This window comes from Condylura cristata, unplaced genomic scaffold, assembly GCF_000260355.1.
Source record: "Condylura cristata isolate star-nosed mole 26May11 unplaced genomic scaffold, ConCri1.0 scaffold00012, whole genome shotgun sequence".
Classification (NCBI taxonomy): domain Eukaryota; kingdom Metazoa; phylum Chordata; class Mammalia; order Eulipotyphla; family Talpidae; genus Condylura; species Condylura cristata.
This window is the reverse complement of record NW_004567113.1, coordinates 21,149,650-21,172,318: the sequence shown is the minus strand read 5'-3', so window position 1 is coordinate 21,172,318 and position 22,669 is coordinate 21,149,650. Positions and strand designations below refer to the sequence as shown.

At 39.2% G+C, this 22,669-nt stretch overlaps 1 protein-coding gene across 2 annotated transcripts in view; it reads left to right on the top strand.

Moving 5' to 3' along the window:
- Positions 1-22,669, top strand: part of SLC4A4 (solute carrier family 4 (sodium bicarbonate cotransporter), member 4) — a 291,594-nt gene that overhangs the window by 4,515 nt on the left and 264,410 nt on the right. For both annotated transcript variants that reach the window (XM_004681227.2, XM_004681226.2), the window contains exon 2: positions 13,684-13,863. In XM_004681227.2, the coding sequence (XP_004681284.1) occupies positions 13,684-13,863 (180 nt within the window). The remainder of the gene's footprint in view (positions 1-13,683; positions 13,864-22,669) is intronic.

The window sequence follows — 22,669 nt, the reverse complement described above, 5'->3', positions numbered from 1 at the left end:
TTGCTATTACTCCAGTTTGATTTTGCAAAGATCACTTACATTTATATTATTTATATTTTTATATCTTTTAGAAAAAGAAACCCCTAAAACTCTTCTGCTGTATTTTTTTTCCTTCTACTCTATCTTATGAAGAGTCTAGAATGATGAAATGGTCACTTTTGTCTTTTTGGAGGTCAATATCTCAACATTTTATAAACATGAAATCATGATGACTTAAACCTATTTTTTACTAGAGGATATTATAATGTTTTCATGTATACTGGAGGAGGTAGTATTCTAAAGGAAAACTGGGCTGGGTAGACATTTGTTAATAATTACAATGGTCATGAACATAATTGCCGAGCAGTGAAGGTTTGAGCAGTGAAGGAAAACCTATCAGATGGGAAGGGAGGGTCCCAGTTCAGGCTGTGACTATTCTGAGGCTGGATACAAGTGTCTTGTTGCATTTGCTGACCTCTTCTCTGCTGTTCACTTTAATTGCTCAGTAACACTGTGTACAGAGGAAACACTTGGGCAAATATGCTGAAGAAAAAGCTTCTTAAAAGAAATGATGTATCCGAATAATAACATGCGTTAAAGATATATGGTGAAGTGTTTAAAGGTTGACACTTGAATAGCAACTTGAGGTTCCCCAAGCAAGTTCAGCCCATACAGGTCTTTCCCAGGCCCTGCTTCTTCCTCCTTATTGCCCTGGTAGACAGCAGGTCAGAGGTAGAAAAGCACGCAGCACTTAGCAAGGGGACTTTCTGCCACCTTCTGCTGCCAGTGAAGTTAAATATTTGTCATAGGATTCTTTAGCTTCGAGAAAATCTGATAATTCCATGGACTTTTGAAACTTGAATCAGACACCCCTTTACCAGAGTTTTCCAATTATAGAGAATTTCTGGTAGTACAGATTGGACTAAGCCTCTCTGGAAGCAATTTCTCACCTTAGGTGCCTACATTTTTTTTTTTATGACAATAAGCCATAAAAAATCCAACTTGAAACTCAGATTGTGTTTGCAAGATTTCAGAAATGCTGAAATAATACACTTACAAACATTTTATCTATAGATTTTTTTTTATTCAAAAGTGTTTTCTCTGGCTAGACCTTTGAGAAACACCATTTGGCATTTTTACTTGGGAACCGCTATTATTTAATTCATTCATGTGTTGTTGAAGCAGAGTGGCTAAGCATCAGTTTGGAAATACAAGTTTAAAACTTGTCCTATTGTTGAATCATTGCATCACTGAAGGAAGCAGCTTGTCATTTGACATTTGGGTTCTTGTTCTGTAAATGGGGAATGCCAGAACATACCATGCACCACTAAACTTTTTGATAATTCCCAGAAACAATGCTGCTACCATACCTGGCTTATGAACAGGAGCTCTCTGTTCTGTACCTCTTTCTGTTCTAGCTTTACTTTCTGAGAGAAGCTAACCAATACTATTTAATAATTATTGCCTTTCAAAGAATTCGAACCAGCCTAAGTGTCTTTTATTTGCTTTAATCATTTCAACCTGAATCTATTCTTTGCTTTCACATCCCTGCTTGACTAGGATTCAAAAAGTCAAGCTAGACCGGTCAAGTGGCCTTTCTCAAGGCCTACTCTTTCTAGTTCCCTTTCTGTTTTTCATTGCACTCATTCTGATTCCTTTTAAGCTTTGGGCATGAGGTCTGATTTTTATGGGTTGGCTGCTCTGATGCACATTACCCCTGATTTGTTAAATTGTCTCTTTTTCCACAAGAGGCATACTGACTATTAGTTCCATACACATTAATTGCAAATGCACTCCTGTTGTCTAATAAAACTTGTAAAAACCTCGGGACAGACTAAAGCATATAGCATATTCCCACCAATGAGGAGGTTGTTTGGGTATATTTTATGTACACATAATGTATGTAAACATTTGGTATACATATGTAGCCCTTTCCCCCATGCAGCATAGACTAGAATGATCCTGTTCCCTCCCAGCTGTTATGTAATTTGGGTGTCAATTAAATGAGATTATGCAATAGTGTCAAAATAATACTACATCTTTTAACAGGAGCTAAATATTCCCCTATATCATCACAAGAATCAGAATCACGAGAGGAATTGAAAATTGGGATTGAAGAGAGAGAATAGAGTAAGAATAGAATAAAATTGACTACAGCTTATTTGCAACTATCAATTGCTATGGTGAGCTTACTTGTAGATTGCATTTTGTTTTCTCTCATCTTGCTTTTTTGGTTGATAGCATTTAGAGGGCTGAGGTGGGAGCCTATTATGGGAGGAGTTCACAGGAGGTTCCTAACACTGCACCCCTGAAGCTGTTAAGATTGCCAGGTGGGATGAAGGTGAAGTTAGGGAGTGTGGTGAGTGACATCCGTTGAATCAGCAGTATAGGTGACTTAAATAACTCCCTTCTCTGCATAGATGAAAAAGCTTTTAAATCTGGTTAATTGTTTTTACCTTTCCATAGAGTTAGAATTAGAGGGCAGTTATCCTACAAGCTATATCCAGTGTGCTCCCCTTTAGTTACACTCTGTCGACTTTGAAAGGAGAGCAGACTCTACTTAAGCCTGTTGAGGTATTATTTTACTGATGGATTTCATGGTGAAATGCTCAATAGCCAGCATTAGGCCAAAACTTCTGGAAATAAAAATAGGTTTTGAATTTTAGCAGTATTGGCCAATATATCAGCTTTCATGAGCCAGACTTGCACATTTATAGATTGGTTAAATCTCCACCACACTCCCCAACTGATTATTAAATTTTCAGCAGTAATTCTGTCCCTAGTGAAAAACGAAGACAATGTCTTAGATGTAGAATGAAAGCTTATAATTTAATACAATGATACATGTATTTGGAAAATTAAATCAGTATCTGATTGTGTAGATACTTCTATTCTGTTTTGTGGATTAGAGAACAAGGTGGAAAACCAGGAGTCGCAGGACCTATTTCTGTTCCTAGCTCTTCCCTGGCTTTTCGGGTGACTTGAGGCCAATCCTGCCTGTGTGGTTACATTTCCTTCATGCAGAATGCTGTTAATAACTTATCTCTGTACTCACCTTTGTTCTTTGCTATCACCTTGTTTTGCTGGGAGTATAAGTAAATTAATTTGAAATCCCCAGGATGAACCCTATAAATTTAAGATATAATCTCCTTTGGATATATTCCCTCTGTGTAATTTATCTTCATGCTCAACATTTTCTTGTCAGGGATTGCTGGCACTGGAGAATGATTCTAGACGAAAGCTAACACTGCTATCTCATAATCAACAAATTAGTTGATTAGTGTCTGTGTTAACTCTTATGGACAGAGCTTCTTTTTTCTTCTTTAAGCTTATAGAATGGTAAAAACAATTGGAGTTATATGTTTTACCATGTTGATTTTCCATGCTCACATGTATCATTAAAGGTGATAGCATATTCCAATTAAGGCCACCATTTATGTCCAGCTAAATAAGCCAGTCATTATTGAATGGCATGAGGTTGATTGAAATGATAATTTAGAGTGTATCATGTTTGTGGATGAGTTTACATGGGAAAATATTCCATCTGGTGACTTTGTTGTGAATGAAGGAAGAAGAGAAATTAGCTAGTGAAGAATGAAAGAAGCATCCTAGGCAGGCATGAATGGAGGACTTGAAGTGAGAAAAAGATAGGCTTATTTAAGATGTGGAAGTGTGGTAGCTGGGGGACTGTGTGAGCAGGGAGACAATAGTCTGAGATGGATGGGAGCCAGATACTTCATAGTCTTTTATGTTATGCAAAAGATTTAGGATTCTATTAAATGTGCATTAGGATGTCATTGCAGAAGGGTTTTAAGAAGGAAAGTGACCAATCTTTTCACTTAAAAAAGGCTTTTTTTTTTCTTTCTCTGATGGACAGAGCATCCTACAGGGGCAAATGTAAAACTGGGAGACTGTTGCTAAGATTCAACTTATGATTGGATTAGAGTGGAGACAGAAGGTGAAAACAAGTAGGTTGAATTGCTGATGGGCAGATGGATGAGTTGGGGTGCTTACTTCTAGATTTCTTGGGAGATTCATGTGTTATTTTTTAAGTTGTGTGTATGTTTTTTAAAAATATTTATTTATTTATTCATACAGAATTGGGATACAGGCCAGAGGTGCAGGGGTTGGTGAGAGGATTCACCAGAGACAGAGTGGGGAGTAGAACAGGCTGACTGACAAAATACACTGCTGAGGGGAGCAGTGGGCGGGTCAGGAGAGGTCTGCTGCACCTGTGGATCACCTCCAGGGCAGGTAGGATCTAACTCATGCTGAAGTGGCTTTAGCTTCTTCGTGCTGTGCTTTAACCCGCTGTGCCACCAGGGAGGGCCTGTGTTATTTTTTTAAGATGGGGCACTGGAAGGAGAGTAGTGGAGGAAGAAAGGAGTTCAGCTTTTTGAATACTGAGTTTGAGGTAATGTGTGACATTCAGTTGGAACTCAACACAAATAGTTGCTACACAAACTGGATCTAAGAACAAGGACAGGAGTGGAGACACAAGTTAGGGTATCCTAGACATGTAGCTAGCGTTTAGGTTTATAGGAATGAATAATATTGTCAAGGTGAGAAAATGGAGTGAGAAGAGAACTGGGCTGGGTTTACAAATCCCAACATTCGGTGGCTGAGAGGAGCAATTAAAAAAATGGGAGGGAAACTCGGCAGAGGAGTCCCTGGAGTCAAGAGAAGACATTTTCAGTAAGACCCAAGTAAGTGGCAGTGCTGGATGCTGCCTGTTAAGTAGATGACGACTGAAAAGCAGTCGGTGATTGATAGCAGAAAGGTGATTGATAGCTTTTGCTAGCAATTTGGATAGCATAATTAGGTTAAGAATCAAATCAGAGTAGATTGAAGAGTGCCCAAAGGGAAAGCAATCATGTGAAGTTGGGAGGACACTGTGAGAAGACAACTTTCAGGATTTTACCTCTATATGCTCCAGCACACATAGCTAATGAAACTCTTTTGGATTGTATAGCATTTTTAGAGCTAGGAAAGATTGGAAGAAATATAACAAGACAGTGAATGGTCACCTTACATGAGCAGATGTGCTATGGACATGTTAAAGTGACTTTCTTGTGGTAACAATGACAGTAATTGGAATAGCCAGGACAAGGACTCAGGCTACCTACATTCCCAGGACAGTGCTCACTCCAAAAAGTATGCTTGAAGCCTTTCCTGGAACAGCAAAAGAATTTAGAGAGGGAGATGAATGAGAGCAGGAAGAAACACCTGGAAAAACTAGGAAGTGGACAGGAAGAATCTATGGGAGAAGAATAAAAGTTGTTGGAAGAATTTAAGAAAAGGTGAGAGAGAAAGAGGACACAGTCTGGTTGGCTTTTTTGTTGGATGACCCCAGGTGATCGGTGAGAGACAGAACACGATCAGAACATCTTGATATTCTGGGGCAGCTTATGTTGTGAATCTCAACATTTCATTCTGGGATGATAAAAGCAAAAGATTTTCTAAGCATTACTGAGGACCCCCCTTCTTCCCCCCCCATCCCCGTGTAGATGAATACTAACTTGAAATTATTAATCTTTTTTTTTTTTTTTTTACTTTTGGTTGTGTTTTGAGATGGTGGAAGGTGGAGATGAGAGGTGCTGGTACCATGATAGTAGGAATGTGGGAAAAGAATTCTTTCACCCAGGAGCACCTTGTGCTGTGTCCAGGAGCACTGTGAATCCCCTGGGACTGTTTGACTTTAGTGGGTTCACTGGTAAATGGAAGGGTTGGACCAGGTGATCTTATTTTGTTGCTCTCAACACTGCTTTGCCTGATGGTAGCCTTTACGCTTTTGGCTCTACTTTACTCTGTTTGGTCAAGGGAAAGGACTCACATAGCCAGTAGCTGGGGGTTGGCATTCACTGCTTGCGAACTCTGGGCGGCAACGCTATACAGAGCAGGGTGCAGATTGCCTGGCACTTGTTTCTGGATAGGGCGATTGAAGAGTGAAGTTATCAAAGGTGTTGCTCTGATGAAACAGTTAAACTCTATAGTGACCACAGTGCCCCACTGACGGGTGGGTTGGAGTTGGTCTAAATGTGACTGTTTTGTCCTGCTCAGGATAAATGCTTTGGAATGCCTTTGCTAAAGAAAAGAGATTATGGAGGGTGAAAATATGAGGAGAAATAGGACTTTGTTTTTTCCCATTTTGGAAGGAGAAGGGAGAAATACCATCAGCATCATGCTGTGCGATACACTTGATGGGCATTTTTTTTTTTGTATTGTCCTTAAAAAATATACCAGTCACTCCATGTGTCTTTGTATATAGAGGTACACAGATACCTATGTATCTCTATAGATGTTTATTTAAATATAGAGATTGCAGTACAGGTACTGATTGTATTTTCTATCTATAGATACAGATATAGAAGATTTTGTTAGTTGCAGAATCAACTTCTTAGAGAATTAATTTATAAAAGCTAAAAATAATGGCACTTTAGATTCATTAATTCTTTAAGATAGTTTTCACAGTACCTTAAGTGGTTTCTCTAGCCTAGATATTTTCAAATAATTGATAACCACTGAATAATTTCAAGTTGTATTTTTTAAAAAATATTTACTAATTAGACTTTTTAATGTGCTGATCATTTTTTTGGCCTCTATTACTAGCTTTTAGAAATGGAGATTGTTAATGGAAATTTAACTTGAGTCTGTGATTTTAGGGTCCTTACCTTTACCGAAAGACTATAATTAGAACTCTTTTGCTAAAAATGAGCACTTAAAAGGAAGATGCAAGAGTTTACTCAGCTAAAAGATAGCAGTATAGTTAAGTTATAAACTCAACTGCCTATTGATCTTTTTCTTTGCTGTTTTTTCTTGCCTGGAGATTATCACCAGCATCACCAAATATTAAATATTAAAAGTGCTGTGCTTAGTAAACACCTGGTTGCAAGCTGAGATTTCTTATCAGTCTTGTTGGGGGAGCCTTAAGGATCTCTGAGAGGCTTTCTGTGAAAAAAATTCCCAGGCAGTTCAGTGGGAAGAAAAGTATTTTCCTGTTTTTCATAGTCTTGCTACTTATTTGCTTGCATTCCTGATTCTAAGTGTAACTGGTAGCATTTGTATTAAAGTAGATTGCTCATCAGTATTCAAAATGATCTATAAATAAATTACATATATAGTATGTAATTATCTATTAATAAACACATTTTTCTATGTGAAAAGTTTGTCCCTATCTAAAATACAAAAATAGAAATCATCGCTTCTGTGTGTGTGGTAGTGGTATGTTTGAAGTGTGAACCCTCATGCCAACATCTAAATATTTCATCATGGGCTGACTTACCCCCCGTTAACTGCAAAATTATACCATGCCTTTTGACGGGTGTTCTTTTTTCCATGAACTAGTATTTATGCCTGAGTAAATTAGGAATGCTACTTTGATTATATCTTATTACAGCTGCTTATGGACACTCCTATGGGTTTGTGAATAATATGCTAACAAGTTATTTGTGTTTCATTTATTTAAATGTTTAGGATTATACATACTGATCTAGTTCTTAGTGTTTAAAATACCAAGCATACAACCTCTGTAGTGTCTGGAATAAATACTGTGATTCTGTTTAAGGTTTTTTAATGCATGCAGTTTTTAAAAAATCCTTTAGTTTTTTTGTTGAAAAAGTAAGATTTTACAGCATCTTTTTTATTACCTATCACTCATATAGAGTTTCTACCTCCTCTTGTACATTTTTGTTTTCATAATTAAAAACTAAAAAATAATTGTCTCTTAATTTTGCTTTCCTTCCTTACATCTTTTCTGGTGATAGCTACAACATATTTTAGGCATCTTGGCACAAGACCAGGTTACTTTAGATAAGCCAGGGAAGAGAGCATTTAAACTGCAGTTGGGGAATAGTGTTGATATCTCAGAAAGAATGATTCTAGAAAGAATGATAGAAAGTACCAAGTATTTTAGAATCTTTGCTTTCCATCTGAAAGAACATGAATGTGGCTGGTCATAGAGAGACAACTGGATAAAAATCAAGCTGGGAACATCACTCCATGTTTAATTAGAGATGTATGTAGGTGGCTAAGGGTAGATGTGTGGGGGAGGGGCAAAGATTTAGATGCATAAATTAGATCTAACTAAAGCACCACCCCAGGGCCACCCCAGGGCAGTTAAAGTCTTTGTCCAGTCTCTACTGTCCCCGATAGCTACCTCCGGTTTCCCCACCCTCTACTCCCAGTACTAAATCTCAGGTTTGAAACAAAATTTATATATTGCTTTATTTCTAAAAGCTTTGGTGTAAGGGGAAAATAACTGGCAGGAAAGTTGGAAGAGTGAGGTTAGTTTCTAAAATGCATACTGTGAAACCATCTACCCTCTGCAGATTGCCTGAGGATTTGTTCTTTCTGTTTGTGGCAGTCAACAGAAGGAAGGAAACACAATCAGTTATAAGAGTAGTAGTAAATCTGTTACAGGAGAGGGAGAGAGGCAGCACTGAAGCCCCAAACCTGCCTGCTCTAAGTGGGTTCTGCCATCCACTGCAACAAGACAAAACATATAAAACTTTAATGAAAAGGGACTTTAATGCAGTGGATATACAATACGGAACACAAAGAATATGACTTCTAAATCAAACACCTGAAGTTACCCATCCCCTTGTGGGCAAAAGTCAACCCAAAAGGGATTGGCCCAAAGCAAGACCTGAAAGCCCACTACTAGACTAAAGCACCTTCTGGCCCGGACCCATGGAAAAGGGTCAGAAATGGCCAGACATATCTGGGAGGAAAAGAGCAACATCAAAATCAATATAAACACTGCCATAGTCACCTCCCTACAGGTATCTCATCCACATCTGCCTTAACCAGTCCAGGGTCAGGAAACAAGCACAGTTTCTTCCTCACATGCTTGCTGCTCCATGTGGCTTCCTCAGGTCTCCTTGTTCTCCATCCAGCTTCCTTCTCTTCTTCTCTCCTTTTTCTCTGCTCAGCTCCACCCTCCTTCTGGATGGGGCAGGGAACCTGGAACTTCCCTTTTTCCTAGGGACCACCCAGTTACAAAACTATAGTGTATATGACACACACACTCAAGCCCTGAACAACACCAAAGCAGGAATGAAACAGTATTTTTGATTTTGGAACATGAGAAATATTCTGTGGAATTCTATGAGCTAGTGACAGTTTCTGTCTTTGTACAATGCCATTCTTTAATTTGTGCAGTTATGAGGATTGCATGAGGTAATTGATTTGAGACCTGGCTAGACCCTAGCATATGTATAAGTGCTTGATAAATAAAATAATCTCTTTACATGTTTCTTGAAGAAACTTAAAAATTTATCTTGCTTTTAGAGGCATATATATGTTCTTAAGCCTCAAGTTTCCCATAGAAATTTCAGTTTGGCTGGTGTAAAGCTCTTTTTTTGTTTGATGAGTTAAATTATACAAAGTCCTAAACAGTCCTTGGTAGTAACATAGTTATCTGGAAAAGTTTCTTTAAGTTGAATGACTCCATGTTTCTAAGTGTAAGAGTTTTCTGTTGAACTGCAAACATGGTAGCAACCATGAATGATGTTAGTTTAGAAATATCTTAGGAATTGGGAGAATTTGACTTGATAGGTTCAGAATAATTCTGCTTTGAGCTGAGATGGAGTGGGTGAAGATGGAAAGAAATAAGGATCACTTAGTGATAACTTCTGACATTGAAAGATAACCAGGAAAGTCATATTTTGGCCCAGTAGTACTGGCTGTGGAATGGATTGCAAGATATTCTCAAGACATTTAGAGTTTGTTGGGAACTGGCATCATCTGTCAAAGAAAGGCCTGTAGGGTTTTTATTTGAATACATGATGCTGAGGCCATGGCCATATCAAGAATTGAGCACCTTTGACTCAGTTTTAGATGAACACTTTCAAATGTAGATTCCAGTAGTTTTATCTTACAAAATGTAACCATTACTTTAATAGCATTATAAACAGACATCTTTTCTCTGTGAATTATAGCTATCTAGAAGAACGTTTGCTTCATTTTTTAAAAAAGATTTATGTATTTATGCATACAGAATTTGGGTATAGGCCAGAGGTGCAGGTGCAGTGAGAGGATTCACCAGAGACAGAGTGGGGAGCAGAACAGACAGACTGATGAAGTACACTGCTAAGGGGAGCAGCAGGTGAGGCAGGAGAAGTCGGACATGTCTTGTGGTTCACCTCCCTGGCTGGGGATTGAACTTGTGCTGAAGTGGTTGCATCTGGCTTCATAGTGCTGCACTTTAACCCCTTATGCCAGCAGGGAGGGCCCAAATTTTGCTTCATTTTTAAAAAACACTATCTTTGGAAGCAATTTTTACTGAATTTCTAACATAGAAGTCCTTTTTCTTAGTCTATTCCCTTCTGAGTTAAGAAGCTAACTAACTCTGATTATTTGGGCATCTTACTATTCTGTAGACTTGGTGGATTGAAAAACTTACCTGTTGAGTTTTCTTGTTTTGATTTACATGTAAAATAATGTAACATCCTTAACTTACATGACTTTTCTAAGAGCTTACACTGTTTTGTGAGTTGTAGTCTTAAAAATAGCCATCCAAATTCATGACATTGCTCTGAAACAGGTAAAGATATTATAGTGGAAATAAAGATTGAGATCCACCTCTGATATTCTTATCAACAGGAGCAGATTGTCAACAGTAATGGTTCTAGTGATTCCCAGAACAGGTAGTCTGTAGGGGTAGTAAGAATGTTTCCATTCCAGCTCATCTTACCTTAAGTATTTTTATTACTGAACACACACAGCTAATGAAATATTTGGTCATCACCTTGAGAAAGCGTGTCTTACACCCACTCAGTGGCAAAGCAAGGCTTGCTTGTGCTCTTCTCGTGGTCAAAGCTGAAGAAGAGAGAGATTGAGAAGGGATTGATGAGACACAAGAGTTGTCTCTGAGCTCTTAAAGTTTGTTTAATGTAGGGATCATTTTCCTTCTCTAGTCAAATACAAACAGGAGGAGAATTTAGTTACCAGTAATGTGTGAGAGGAAGGAGGGTGCTTGGAGTTTTGAACTGCTGCTCAGTGTCTTGATTTCCTCTGGTACTTTGTGGAAGGCAACGCTTTTCTCAGTCAGGGAATATTCCTTTTGATTGTGATGTAGGCCCCCTGCAAGAATCTTATAGTGGTGTGGGTCCCAGGGAACTGTAGTTTCCCAGAGACCATCACTGAAGAAACTTGTACGGACTGGGAATGGAAACAGAGTTGACTGCAGATGTGCTTGAGGGATTTTTTTGGATGGGTGAAAATGTCTTAAAATTGGATTATGGTGATGATTGCACACCTGTGTTGGTATACTAGAAATCCTTGAATTGCACTCATGAAAGGAACTTCATGAAACATAAACCTCATTAAAGCTGATAAAACATATCTGATATTGAAAATATTGTGAAAGAAATCACATTTCACTCGTTGTCTTGTCTCTTCCACAGTGCAGCATCATATCTAAAACCTCCCAGCTGTGCAAATATGCATGACAGAGTGACAAGGGAAAATATCTGAGGCAAGGCCTGGACAGTTTTGAATAGCGCTACTCAGTGCCTTGACTTCCAAGGAGTAGGGGTCAGAGAGGCATATGGCCATCATGTGAATAAAATGGCACCATTTTGTGATTACAGCTCCAATTAGATTCTAAAATGTAAGGTACATTCCGCTCCATGGGTTTTTGAAAGTTTACTCTCTGAATCACCTTAACGCATTTGTTAAGTTGACAGTGACATCAGTTTATAGCCAGAAATCTTACCTTAAAATTCTACCAGAGCATAGAGGATTTTAAAAGATTTTCCAAATGTACTGTGCAGAATTGGGTAAATGTATTTAAAAAGCTTTCTGTATAGCATCAATGTGGCTAATGAAGCTTAACTGCCTTTTTCTTTTGTTGTTGCTTAGTAGGCCAATAAGATGTAGAAAACATTTAATGTGAATGTTTAAGACATTTTTCCAGTTTAAATTTTTCCATGATGATTCCTAGTTTCTGAATGAAGGCATCCAGTCTTAGTGTTTGATTTACTAGAGAAATTGGTTGGCTGTTTATACATGTTGTGTGATTTGAGATAGCTGCAGAACTCCTTCAGTAAGTAGAGTGCAGGAAACAATTGACACTGTTTCTTAATTCACATTGTTTCTGAGACATTTCCTATTTTCTATTATAATATAGCTTTCCCATGAGAACAATTTGCTTGCAAATAGTTAGACATGATAAATTTCTCACTGGCACTCATTTCATGAGGAGAACTTCACTGTGCTTTATAATAGTTGAATTGGTGTGTGTCCCGTGTGTTTGTGTTTGTTGCATTTGTGTTTGTTGGCAGTGTGCACCTAGAGGGGAGCTTCATGCTTTGTGTGGAGGTCTCTGATTTCATTCCAAGCATTAAATGCTTTCTTTTGAACGTTAACCTATTCACATAGGGCTCTGCATCACTTAGTTGGAATCTCTCTCCCTGAGGAACATATTTTGTTTTAATCCTTCCAATTTAATGGAACTTCATGTGAATTATGGTGTTTTAGGTATTTCTGGAGAGTTGCTGTGAACGATAATTCATCGCAATTTTTGACAGGCACACCGTATATAAGTGCATTGCACATAGACTTGTGCTGTTGCCTGTGACACTGTTAAGTGGTCATCACGAAATAATTCCAGGATGGAAAAAGAAACCTAGAGATGAGACAGTCCAACCTAACTTACAGGTCAAAAAAAGGTTTTCACATTATGTTGAAATGATGGTTCTCATATTAAGAAGTTATGCTGTACATAAAGTGAAAGTAAAAGTTTCCCAATTAAGAAATAAAAGATGTGGAACTTTGAGTTCCTTTTTCCCTGTCTTATCAGATTTTGTAAAAATAATACCACTTGTCAGTTTGCAGCACTTCCATCTAGAGAACTAAAAGCATTTCACAATCTTTTTTCCTCATGCCCTTCTCTTCAAGGCAATTTTTGCTGGGCTGGGTTTATTTTTATCTTTGCAACAACCAGTTTTTAGAAACTTTTGGAAACGAAAAAAGAAAAATGAGAATGGCACTGTAGCTGACATTCATTTTAGCTGTTTCCTAGTGTGAACATTTGAGTATTTCTAAAATCTTCTCTCCAAATATGTCTTATTTTTTTCTCAGTTTGTCCCAGTTCTAAGTTTCTGTTCTGCTGATTGGGGAAAAAAAAGTTTTAATGTAAAATCTTTTCCCCTGCAAAATGACTTCTTGAACTTTAAGTTAGATCTTTATTTTGTGCTGTATCGTGAGCTCCTTTTTCAGAACTTTACTCAGTGTAATCACAGATTCATGGAAGATTAGAACTGGAAGGTCCTCTAGGGATTATGCAATTTAAATCTCTCTTTATATAAGTGTTGAGATTGAGACCCAGAATGGTACAGGGACATGCTCAAGATCAGATAGCAAATTTATGGCAGAGTATGACTTGAGTCAAGGATTTCTAATATGCATTCTGTATTCTTTGGTTTTTCTTAAACTGAAGTAGTCTGTCTGGATTGAACTAGAGTACATCTTGTAATTTACAGAACCCTAGCACCTACCAACAGGTTGAATTACACTCTGGATAAGTGAAAATTGGATAGAGATTTTATTTTCCCAGTTTTTTTTTTTTTTTTTTACCTGATAAGTATGCCATGGTGACATTGAATTCATAGGTATTTTCTTCAGACTTATGGATCTTGTACAATTTATATGTACCAGAAGATGTGATTTTAAATGACTGGTGATTTGTTTACCTTCTTTTAGGCCACCACACCATCTATATTGGTGTCCACGTGCCGAAGAGCTACAGGAGAAGGAGACGTCACAAGAGAAAGACAGGGCACAAAGAAAAGAAGGAAAAAGAGAGAATTTCTGAGAACTATTCTGATAAGTCGGATGTGGAGAACGCTGATGAATCCAGTAGCAGCATCCTAAAGCCTCTTAGTGAGTATCTGTGGGGGAGGGGTTATCCTTTTTGCCTCACATCCATGGGAAAGACACTTTAGGATGTTGTGGTCATGGAGGAAGGGCACAGTAATGCTGGAATGTTCTCTTGTAAAGCATGTCTATGGAGCGGACTTTCTTGTCCCAGAAGGTTTATCTTGAAGATGATCTAAGTTGATTAGAAAAAGAGTTGAAGTGTAATCATAGTCATGCATTCTACATTTTGACTAGTAAAATAAAGCTGAGTGGTATAGATGGAGTGGTATAGATGGTATTTAACTATTGCAAGCAACAGTCGTGGGAAGACTCTTAGAGAGAAATGTTTGGATTGTTTCTTCTTAGAAGTAGGTTCAATTGAAATAGTAAACATACACACACAACACTTTTAGGTTACAGGTGACATTTAACTAGGCTCTGGGCCAGGTTGACGATTTAAAATGAAATAGTAGAAAGCATCCTGAAAGAGAAAAATACAGGTTGACACAGCTCTTAAGATGTTGAACATAGTAGATATACATTGGATAGAAGTGTTATTAAGAACAGGAGAGCAAGAGATCAAAGAACACCTTGGAGTCAAATGGCAGGGTAAACTGTGTATTTAGGAGTATATGTATATATTTTTGTTGTTGTTGTTGACAGTGGAGAATATTTGCCCATCTGTGTAACTTGTGGCTGAAATGAAAATGAGTATGTGTAGTAGAAGTGAGAAGTAGTAGACACACATGCCAATTTTGGAGATTTCCCCAACAGGAGTTATATAGTGACAGCTTTTCATGTTGGCAGAACTCTATACATTTTTCATCTCTTTGCAACAGTTGCAGAAATAGGGAACCTGCAATAAGATGCATTGTTAAACACAGATTAGGATCCAGTTCAGACATTGCAGGTGATGAGAGGCCTAATTAGAAAGAACAGCTCAGGAGTTTTGAAAAGTGAATTTACAGAGTTAAGTTAAAGAGGGTGTGAAGTGTGGTGATGTGAACCTGTTAATCTTTTATAGTCTCGCTGTTAGAACTGAACAGGTGGCTTAGAAGCCAGAGCAGTCCTATAAGAGAGGAGCTTAGCAGATGAACCACCAAATTAAGAACAAAGTTTTAAAGAGAACTTGGAGATTGATCAGTAAATTAAAGTTTTAAGATTTTGGGATAAATATAAGATTTAGAAAGGATCAGAGAGCAGGAGACCAGTTGGAAGGTTTTGAGTTGGAACATCGCGGGAGAATTTTTCTGAAAGAGGTTCTTCGTCTATTGACTACATAACGGGGTCTGTTTCAAACAAAGTCCTTGAAATACAGACAGAAAGGTTATAGTTAATAGTCTGGAGGAACAAAAGATAATGTCCCTTTCCAAATGCATCACTCCTGTTTATCTCTATTTGATATCTATTTTGGCAAGAGTAAACCAGAGTCCTGGTGTCCTCACCCCAGTGTGTGTGTGTAGATATGTGTGTGTGTGTGTGTGTGTGTGTGCGCACGTGTGTTTTCTTTCTCTAACTCTTGTTCTCCTATCATCCTCACATAAATAAAATAATCTCTTATCCTGCAGTTAAGAACAGGAGTGAATCATCATTAGAAATACTAAGAAACAAAGAGACACTCAGACAAATGGGCCAAGGAATTTTGAGATGACAATTTATACCAGTTTTTTTGAAGTTTAATGGTATCAATGGCAGTAACACTCAAATAGGTACAGGAATGAGCTAATCAGAAAGGTAGTGAGACTGAGTGTGTATCAAAGATTAATTGCTTTGCCTTTTAGGTACAAATGTGAGGGCAGCATATAGCAAACAAAGCGGTCATTCTTTTTTTTTTTTTTTTTAAAGATTTTATTTATTTATGCATACAGAACTGGGGTACAGGCCAGAGGCTCAGGGGCGGCGAGAGGCTTCACCAGAGACAGAGTGGGGAGCAGAACAGGCAGGTCGACAAGGTACACTGCTGAGGGGAGCAGCGGGCGGGTCAGGAGAGGTCTGCCACGCCATGTGGTCACCTCCGGGGCAGGCGGGAATCGAACTCATGCGGAAGCGGCTTTAGCTTCTCAGTGCTGTGCTTTAACCCGCTGCGCCACCAGGGAGGGCCCAAAGCGGTCATTCTTTTTATCCTCAGAGGTATTGCCCCCAGAGTACTTTGTGTTGTATACTCCATCTTAAGGGCTGCCATGGAGAGACCATGGTTAAGGACCAAGTTGGAATTGCTTATAAATTTGCATTTTTAAAAAACATTTATTTATTTATGCATGCAGAAGTGGGGTATAGGCCAGAGTTGTGGGACGGTGAGAGGATTCACCAGAGACAGAGTGGGGAGCAGAGCAGACTGACTGACGAAGTACACTGCTGAGAGGAGCAGCGGGCGGGTCAGGAGAGGTCTGCTGCGCCATGTGGGTCACCTCCGGGGCTGGGATCAAACTCATGCTAAAGTGACTTTAGCTTCTTGGTGTTGTGCTTTAACATGCTGTGCCACCTGGGAGGGCCTAAATTTGCATTTTATAGTTAACTTTCCTGTTAGTTAATAAGTTATGATGTAATATGCCTTTGGCATTTATGAGATGCGCCATCCAATTCAATATAATGCACTTAAAAGTTACCCTACTTTCTTTACTGTTTATGACAGAGACTAATGAATTGGTAGCTGATTTACTTGGCACAGTTCCATTTACAAGTCTGAATTGTGCACCTGGATATAGAAGATATTTAGCTCTAGGATTTCAATGCTGCAGGTCTTTGGCAGCAACATGACAACAGAATTCTTACTGAAAAACTTGCTTGTTTATTGGTACATTTGTTTAGTGTACAATTATTGTCTTTCAAGATAGTCATGCACAGTTTCCGCTCTTCTTGTATCTGGGCCTTTGAGTTGCTTATGTCTATGTTGCATAGACTAGATTCCCACAAGGGTCCTCATATAACAAGTGGTGCTTATATGACTTTTGAAAGAAAAGAGAAACATATAAATAGAGCAACTTCACGAGAATCGTCTGTGGTTCTTTTCTTTCTGTCCCCTTATACAGTCCAAGAGTGATGGTCAACTTTCCAAGATATGTCTAAATACTTCTACTCCTTGTCAGTTTTGCTACTACATTCTGAACCAGTTGCTAGACAACTGCAGCAACTTCCACTTTTCAAGTTTTTTTCCCCACACAGAGGGATCATCATAAAGTGTAAATTGGGTCATGGCGTTCCTCTGCTGTGAACTTTCTGTTGTCCTTAGAATAAAATCTCAGCTGGGCATCTCAACCCACAGTGTCTCACCGTTTCTGCTTTGTGACATTCTCTTCTTGCTGACTTCTCTTCAGCCACACTGATTTTTCAGTTTTTTGGTGCCCCAGTCTTTTCTGCAGCAGGGTTTTTGCACATACAGTCTTATATTTCTGAAATGGTCCTGACTAATTTTTCTCCCTTTAGATTTTTTTTTTGTCTTCAGAGAGGCTTTGCCTTACTTCTCTCTTACATAGATTCTCCAGTGTTATTCTTCAGTTCTTTGTCTTTTTCATAACACATGTTTTAGCTTGCAATTTTGTGAGTCTATAGTTTTTTTTTTTTTAAGATTTATTTATTTGTGCATACAGAACTGGGGTACAGGCCAGAGGCTCAGGGGCGGTGAGAGGCTTCACCAGAGACAGAGCGGGAACACAACAGGCAGATCGATGAAGTACACTGCTGGGGGGAGCAGCGGGTGGGTCAGGAGAGGTCTGCCACGCCATGTGGTCACCTCCGGGGCAGGCGGGAATCGAACTCATGCGGAAGTGGCTTAAATTCTCAGTGCTGTGCTTTAACCCGCTGCGCCACCAGGGAGGGCCGAGTCTATAGTTTTGTCTGAGGCTGCTACTGGATTGTAAGCTCCCTGAGAGCAAAGATGAGGTTAGCCTTATTCACTATGTTTGCACAGTGCCTGCCAGTTAGTATGTGCTTAATAAAAGCTTATTGAACAGTAATTGAATGGATGGATTACTAGAGGGAGACATAAGCCTGGAATTTATTGGTCTCTCTATTCCCCACATTATAGATAAAAGATCCACTTGATTTTCTTGTGTTGGTCTTTGTGCTGCTCTGCCTTCTTCCCAGACTACATAAAATCCAGCCCTAACTTTTAATTATCCCATTTTGGAAAGTGCCTCATTGCTTTAGTTACTGCCAAAGTGGCCTTTTGGTCTGGTGATGACTCCCAAGTGTGTTGAGTTGCTTGTCATCTGCAGCTTATGGAAGAAATTGACCTACAGGGGCACATGGATTTATCACATACCCTTCAAAATTGCACATTATTCTACACAGAACAGGCAGCTCAGCTTCAGAAACTATATGAAAGAGGTACGGAGTCGAGTAGTAAAGGCGCTTACAAGAAGAAATAAGCCAAATACTTGCAGTATTTAAGTAAATCAGGAGGATGACATAATTAGTGGGTTCATTTAGCTTATCACAGAGATGGGTTTTCTTTTCTCTGTGGCTCTGGTGTCAAGGTAGGGCTTCTAAAAAGTGACTGCATGTTTTGATTCTTATACATTTGGAGCTCTGCAGAAGCTAGCTAGCTTCAGTGCCCCTCCAAGCACAACAGCAGCTCCAAGTCCTTGCACAGCTTCTTTTTCCAGTGTGGTGTCAGTGCTGGTGTGGTAGGAGATGTGTGTGAGAAGTGTGTGCACCGAGCAATGGGGAGAGGCTGGGGAAGAAAGTGAAATGGAAGAACAAGCAGGAGGAGAGACAAGGGAATGAGGAGGTGGTGTGGAGTGGGTGGTGGAGAGAAAAGTTAGATTGTGCTCTTTCTTAAAAATAATCCATTTGCCTCCTCCACTGCGCACTCTTTTTTTTCTTCCTTCTTTCCTTCCTTTCTTTTCTTTTTTGTTCTAAGTTAGCAGCTGCCATCCTCTGACGGTTGCCCAGAAAGTGGATGTGAAGGTGGTTCTGGTTAAGATAGATTCTGGAAACACAGCACAACCTCCCATTCTAGATGATTTCGACCTCTGCACTTCACATTTTGTTAGTGTTGTGAGATATTTATGGAAGAATCACGGGCTGCTTTGGGACTTAGAGGGACTATAGAAGATGTGTAAAATATTTAAAAAAACACAGCTAGCTACAAACAGAACATGCTGTTCAGCATATTGGTCTGATGTGTAATATATTTCTTGACAAGCTTGAACATGCATCAATGCTTGAAGGTGCTAAGTGCCTCTCACACGTTTGTCCTGCCCGGGTGGAATCATCCCTAGGTGTGTGCATGCAGACACGGGTTCAGCCTGCTGGCGTTCTTTTTTAGCGCTTTGGATGAATATCAGAGCTGATGGATTTATTCTAGTGACCATTGTTCCGTGAACCTGTCACAGTGGGTGCCAGTGGGTGATCCAGTTATATTCAGGAAACTGAAACAGAGAAATGGGCAGCTGTTTTTGTTTGGTGCTTCCGGGTAAATGAACAGAGTAGCTTTTCATCAGAGCCAAGAATATTTGGTGTTTTATCGTTTGACTTCCCCTTTCCCAGTGAACACCCCGTGCCCTCTCCCCAACTGACCTCATTCTTCTTGGTGCATTTCAACTTTTTCTTGGTTTTTAAAGGTTTTCAGGAGAGGACATTAATTTTGATATATTAAAGTAAGGTTTCTTCATTTTTTTATGTGCCATTTGTATATTCCCAAAATGAGTCAGTGCGCAGGAGGAGGAGTCTTTGGAATGTGTGTGATAATAAGGCAGAGTCTGTCTCTGTTAAGAAACAAAACTCAAAAGAATGATCTTGTCTCTTTCATCCTCTTCTCCATTTTTCATCTTATATAAGTACAAGGAAGTATTTGTCTTTAGGTCTAAGGACAAAGGCGTTTTATATTAAAAAATAATTGAACACTTTAAGTTGCATCTCGAGAAGGGGACCATTGTGATAATATTTCACTGCACATCAGGAGCTAAGAACGCATATTTGAGGCAAACTGAGTTCAAATTCCAGCTCATATCAGTAGCTTTGGCAAGACATAGAACCTCGCTGTGCTCTAGTTCCCTCATCTGTCCAAGGGGACATGGCAGAACTGATTCCGTATGTGTTCTGAGTGTTACATAAGCAGTACCTGTAGTATTTAGTTACTTTGAATACTTACTTCAGGCTTCTCTTTTCCCACCCACTGGATCCATGCAATGCCAAGAGCCTCAGAATAAATCCTAATCATTATTCTTTAAGCTCTTATGGCCTTCTGAACTACAAATGCTTTAGCTGTCAGGTTGGCTGGTGCCTCACAAGACTGTCTTTGGGAAAACGAACCGAATTCAGTCTCCTACCAAAGAGTGTCAGCCTGGATGCTGGCTGGTAGGTGAAAGGAATAAGCAAAGTAGGTGTTCAGGGGGCAGAGGTGCTACTATCATGCTGCCCTTCGGTGTGGGACACTGCCAGGAGCAAGTGGCCCTGCTTACTGTGTGTGTCCTAGAATTGGGACAACAGTCAGAACCCCCCGTTCTGGGCCCCTGCACGCCAGTGGGCTGTGGCTCGTTCATGAGAGGATGTTCTTTCTTTATGTTTCTCGATGGAATTAATCTGGTTAAGAAGGACTGCTGTTTGGGACGCAGGCACTTGAATGCAGTGCTGTGCATAAAGGAAATATGTTTGGCATACTTGTGTTTTTGGTAGCAGTGTGCTGGCTGAACAGTGTTGTGGTTTGTGTGGTACAAATAATTGCTGTTTATTCCTCTGTGGCTCAGATGACTACCCCAGGACTATGTGATGGTGCTTCTGTCTTCTTTAGCCAGTTAACTCTAGTAGTTGTTTAGGGGACCTGGACTTTCTGAACTGCAATTTTCTTGCAATCCTTGAAGTGCCCTGCAAGTGGCTGTTCTTACAGTAGGGATGGGGCATATCTTGTTGCCTCTGACTATTCCATTATAATAGTTATTCGATTTTATCATGCCATGAGATGTTATGAATAGTGTTTACGTGTGTCATGGGAGAGTTGATGTTGCTGCTATTTATAGTGACTCATGCGTTGAAGAGGCCTCAGAGGGTTCTACTATGCCCCAGGTGCTGGGGTACGTAGAGCTAAAAAAGAGATTATGACTTAGGGGGGAAGATAGGGAAAACCAGAGCAGTGTGTGGAGTATAAGCAGTAAAATATACTTTAATGAAATAGTGGCTTTTAATAATGTCTCTCGGCCACAGACATTGCCACCTAAGTGGAAGGCAGGACGCAGCTTGTGGTTTGAGGTTCAAGCTTACAGTAGAGGAAGCTGGAGGGTATGAGTGTGTTTGTCAGTGTGTGTGAGGGTGATGTGTGTGTTTGGAATGCCGTAAAAGAATGAAAACTATTAGAAGGGATCTTTTTGGGGGGAGGATCTGTTGAGTTCCAGGATTTTAATTTTAATTAGTTTCATTGGCAGCTGATATTAGTTTCTTGTGTATAACAGAATGATTTGATATTTGTTTACAGTGCAAAATGATTACCACAATTAGTCTAGTTAACATCTGTCCCCAGATACAGTTACAAAAGTTTTTTCTTGTGGGAACTTTCTAGATATATTTTCCTAAAACTTTGAAATATGCAATAGAGTATTATTCATTGTAACCACCATGCTGTACTTGGTATTATTGCATGGATCTTGTTGAAATGGTATGCTGTTTAGGAAATTTATCATATTGAAAGAAATAATTCTTAAATGACTCTATGGGATCATCATACCAGGGATGTAGATTCAGGGTTTTCTGAGATTGAATGGTTGCTGTAGAAGTAGTTGGGGACCTTGGGGGCCATGGGTATATGCTATAAAAAAGTCCCCTGAATTCTTCCATGACCACAATCTGGAAACAGGAATGCTGGTTTCTTTTAATAACTTTCTCATGGATGGGGAGTGTTACTTGACTTTTCATCACACTTTATAGAGGTGTAGTAAACATGGAGTTTCCATTATCCTGGTTAATATGTAATAGAAATATCATTTATCTTTGATTCTTCCCTGTTCTTTTTCTTCTATGGCCAGCCATTCACTGAATCATTTTGGGTGTTTCCTTCAAAGTGGCACTTGTGTCTGCTCTTTGCTTTGATTTCTAATGCAGCATATTCTTATCTGAGTTTTTAATCTTTAGACTTTTTCCTTGAAATAGATGGGAGATATTTCAGGGCCCTCCCTGGTGGCGCAGCGGGTTAAAGCACAGCACTAAGAAGCTAAAGCCACTTCTGCATGAGTTTGATTCCCGCCTGCCCTGGAGGGGACCACATGGCATGGCAGACCTTTCCTGATCTGCCCGCTGCTCCTCTCAGCAGTGTACTTCATAGATCTGCCTGTTCTGCTCCCCACTCTGTCTCTGGTGAAGCCTCTCGCCACCCCTGAGCCTCTGGCCTGTGCCCCAGTTCTGTATGAACAAATAAATAAATCTTTTAAAAAAGAAATAGATGGGAGATATTTCAGACAAGGCTAACAGATATCTAAAATCTAGTCTTACCTTGTACAAAAATCAACAAAACCTAATGCTTCTTATTACGTTACACAGATTGCTAACTTAGGGTCCCTAGATATTTAAAAGTAAATTGACAATGTAATGGAGTTCTTTCTTATATTTTAAATATTTTAATGAAAATCATAGGTGTACTCTGTTTCAGTAAGACCTCTTTAAGTTCATGTATGCCAGTTTATAATTATTTCCCAGTTTTTGAACTCCTGGTACAAGTGTGACGTATATTACATATTCTCATGCTTAGACCTGTAATGCTTCAAGTAGTCATAAACCTCTCCCATGCAGACTTACGTGTCTTCTCCCCATCAGTATTGGGAGCAATATCTGAAACTTATCTTAAATAGTGCACTGAAATAGCACCTCTTTTAATTAGATGCATAAATGAAATATCTGAAAC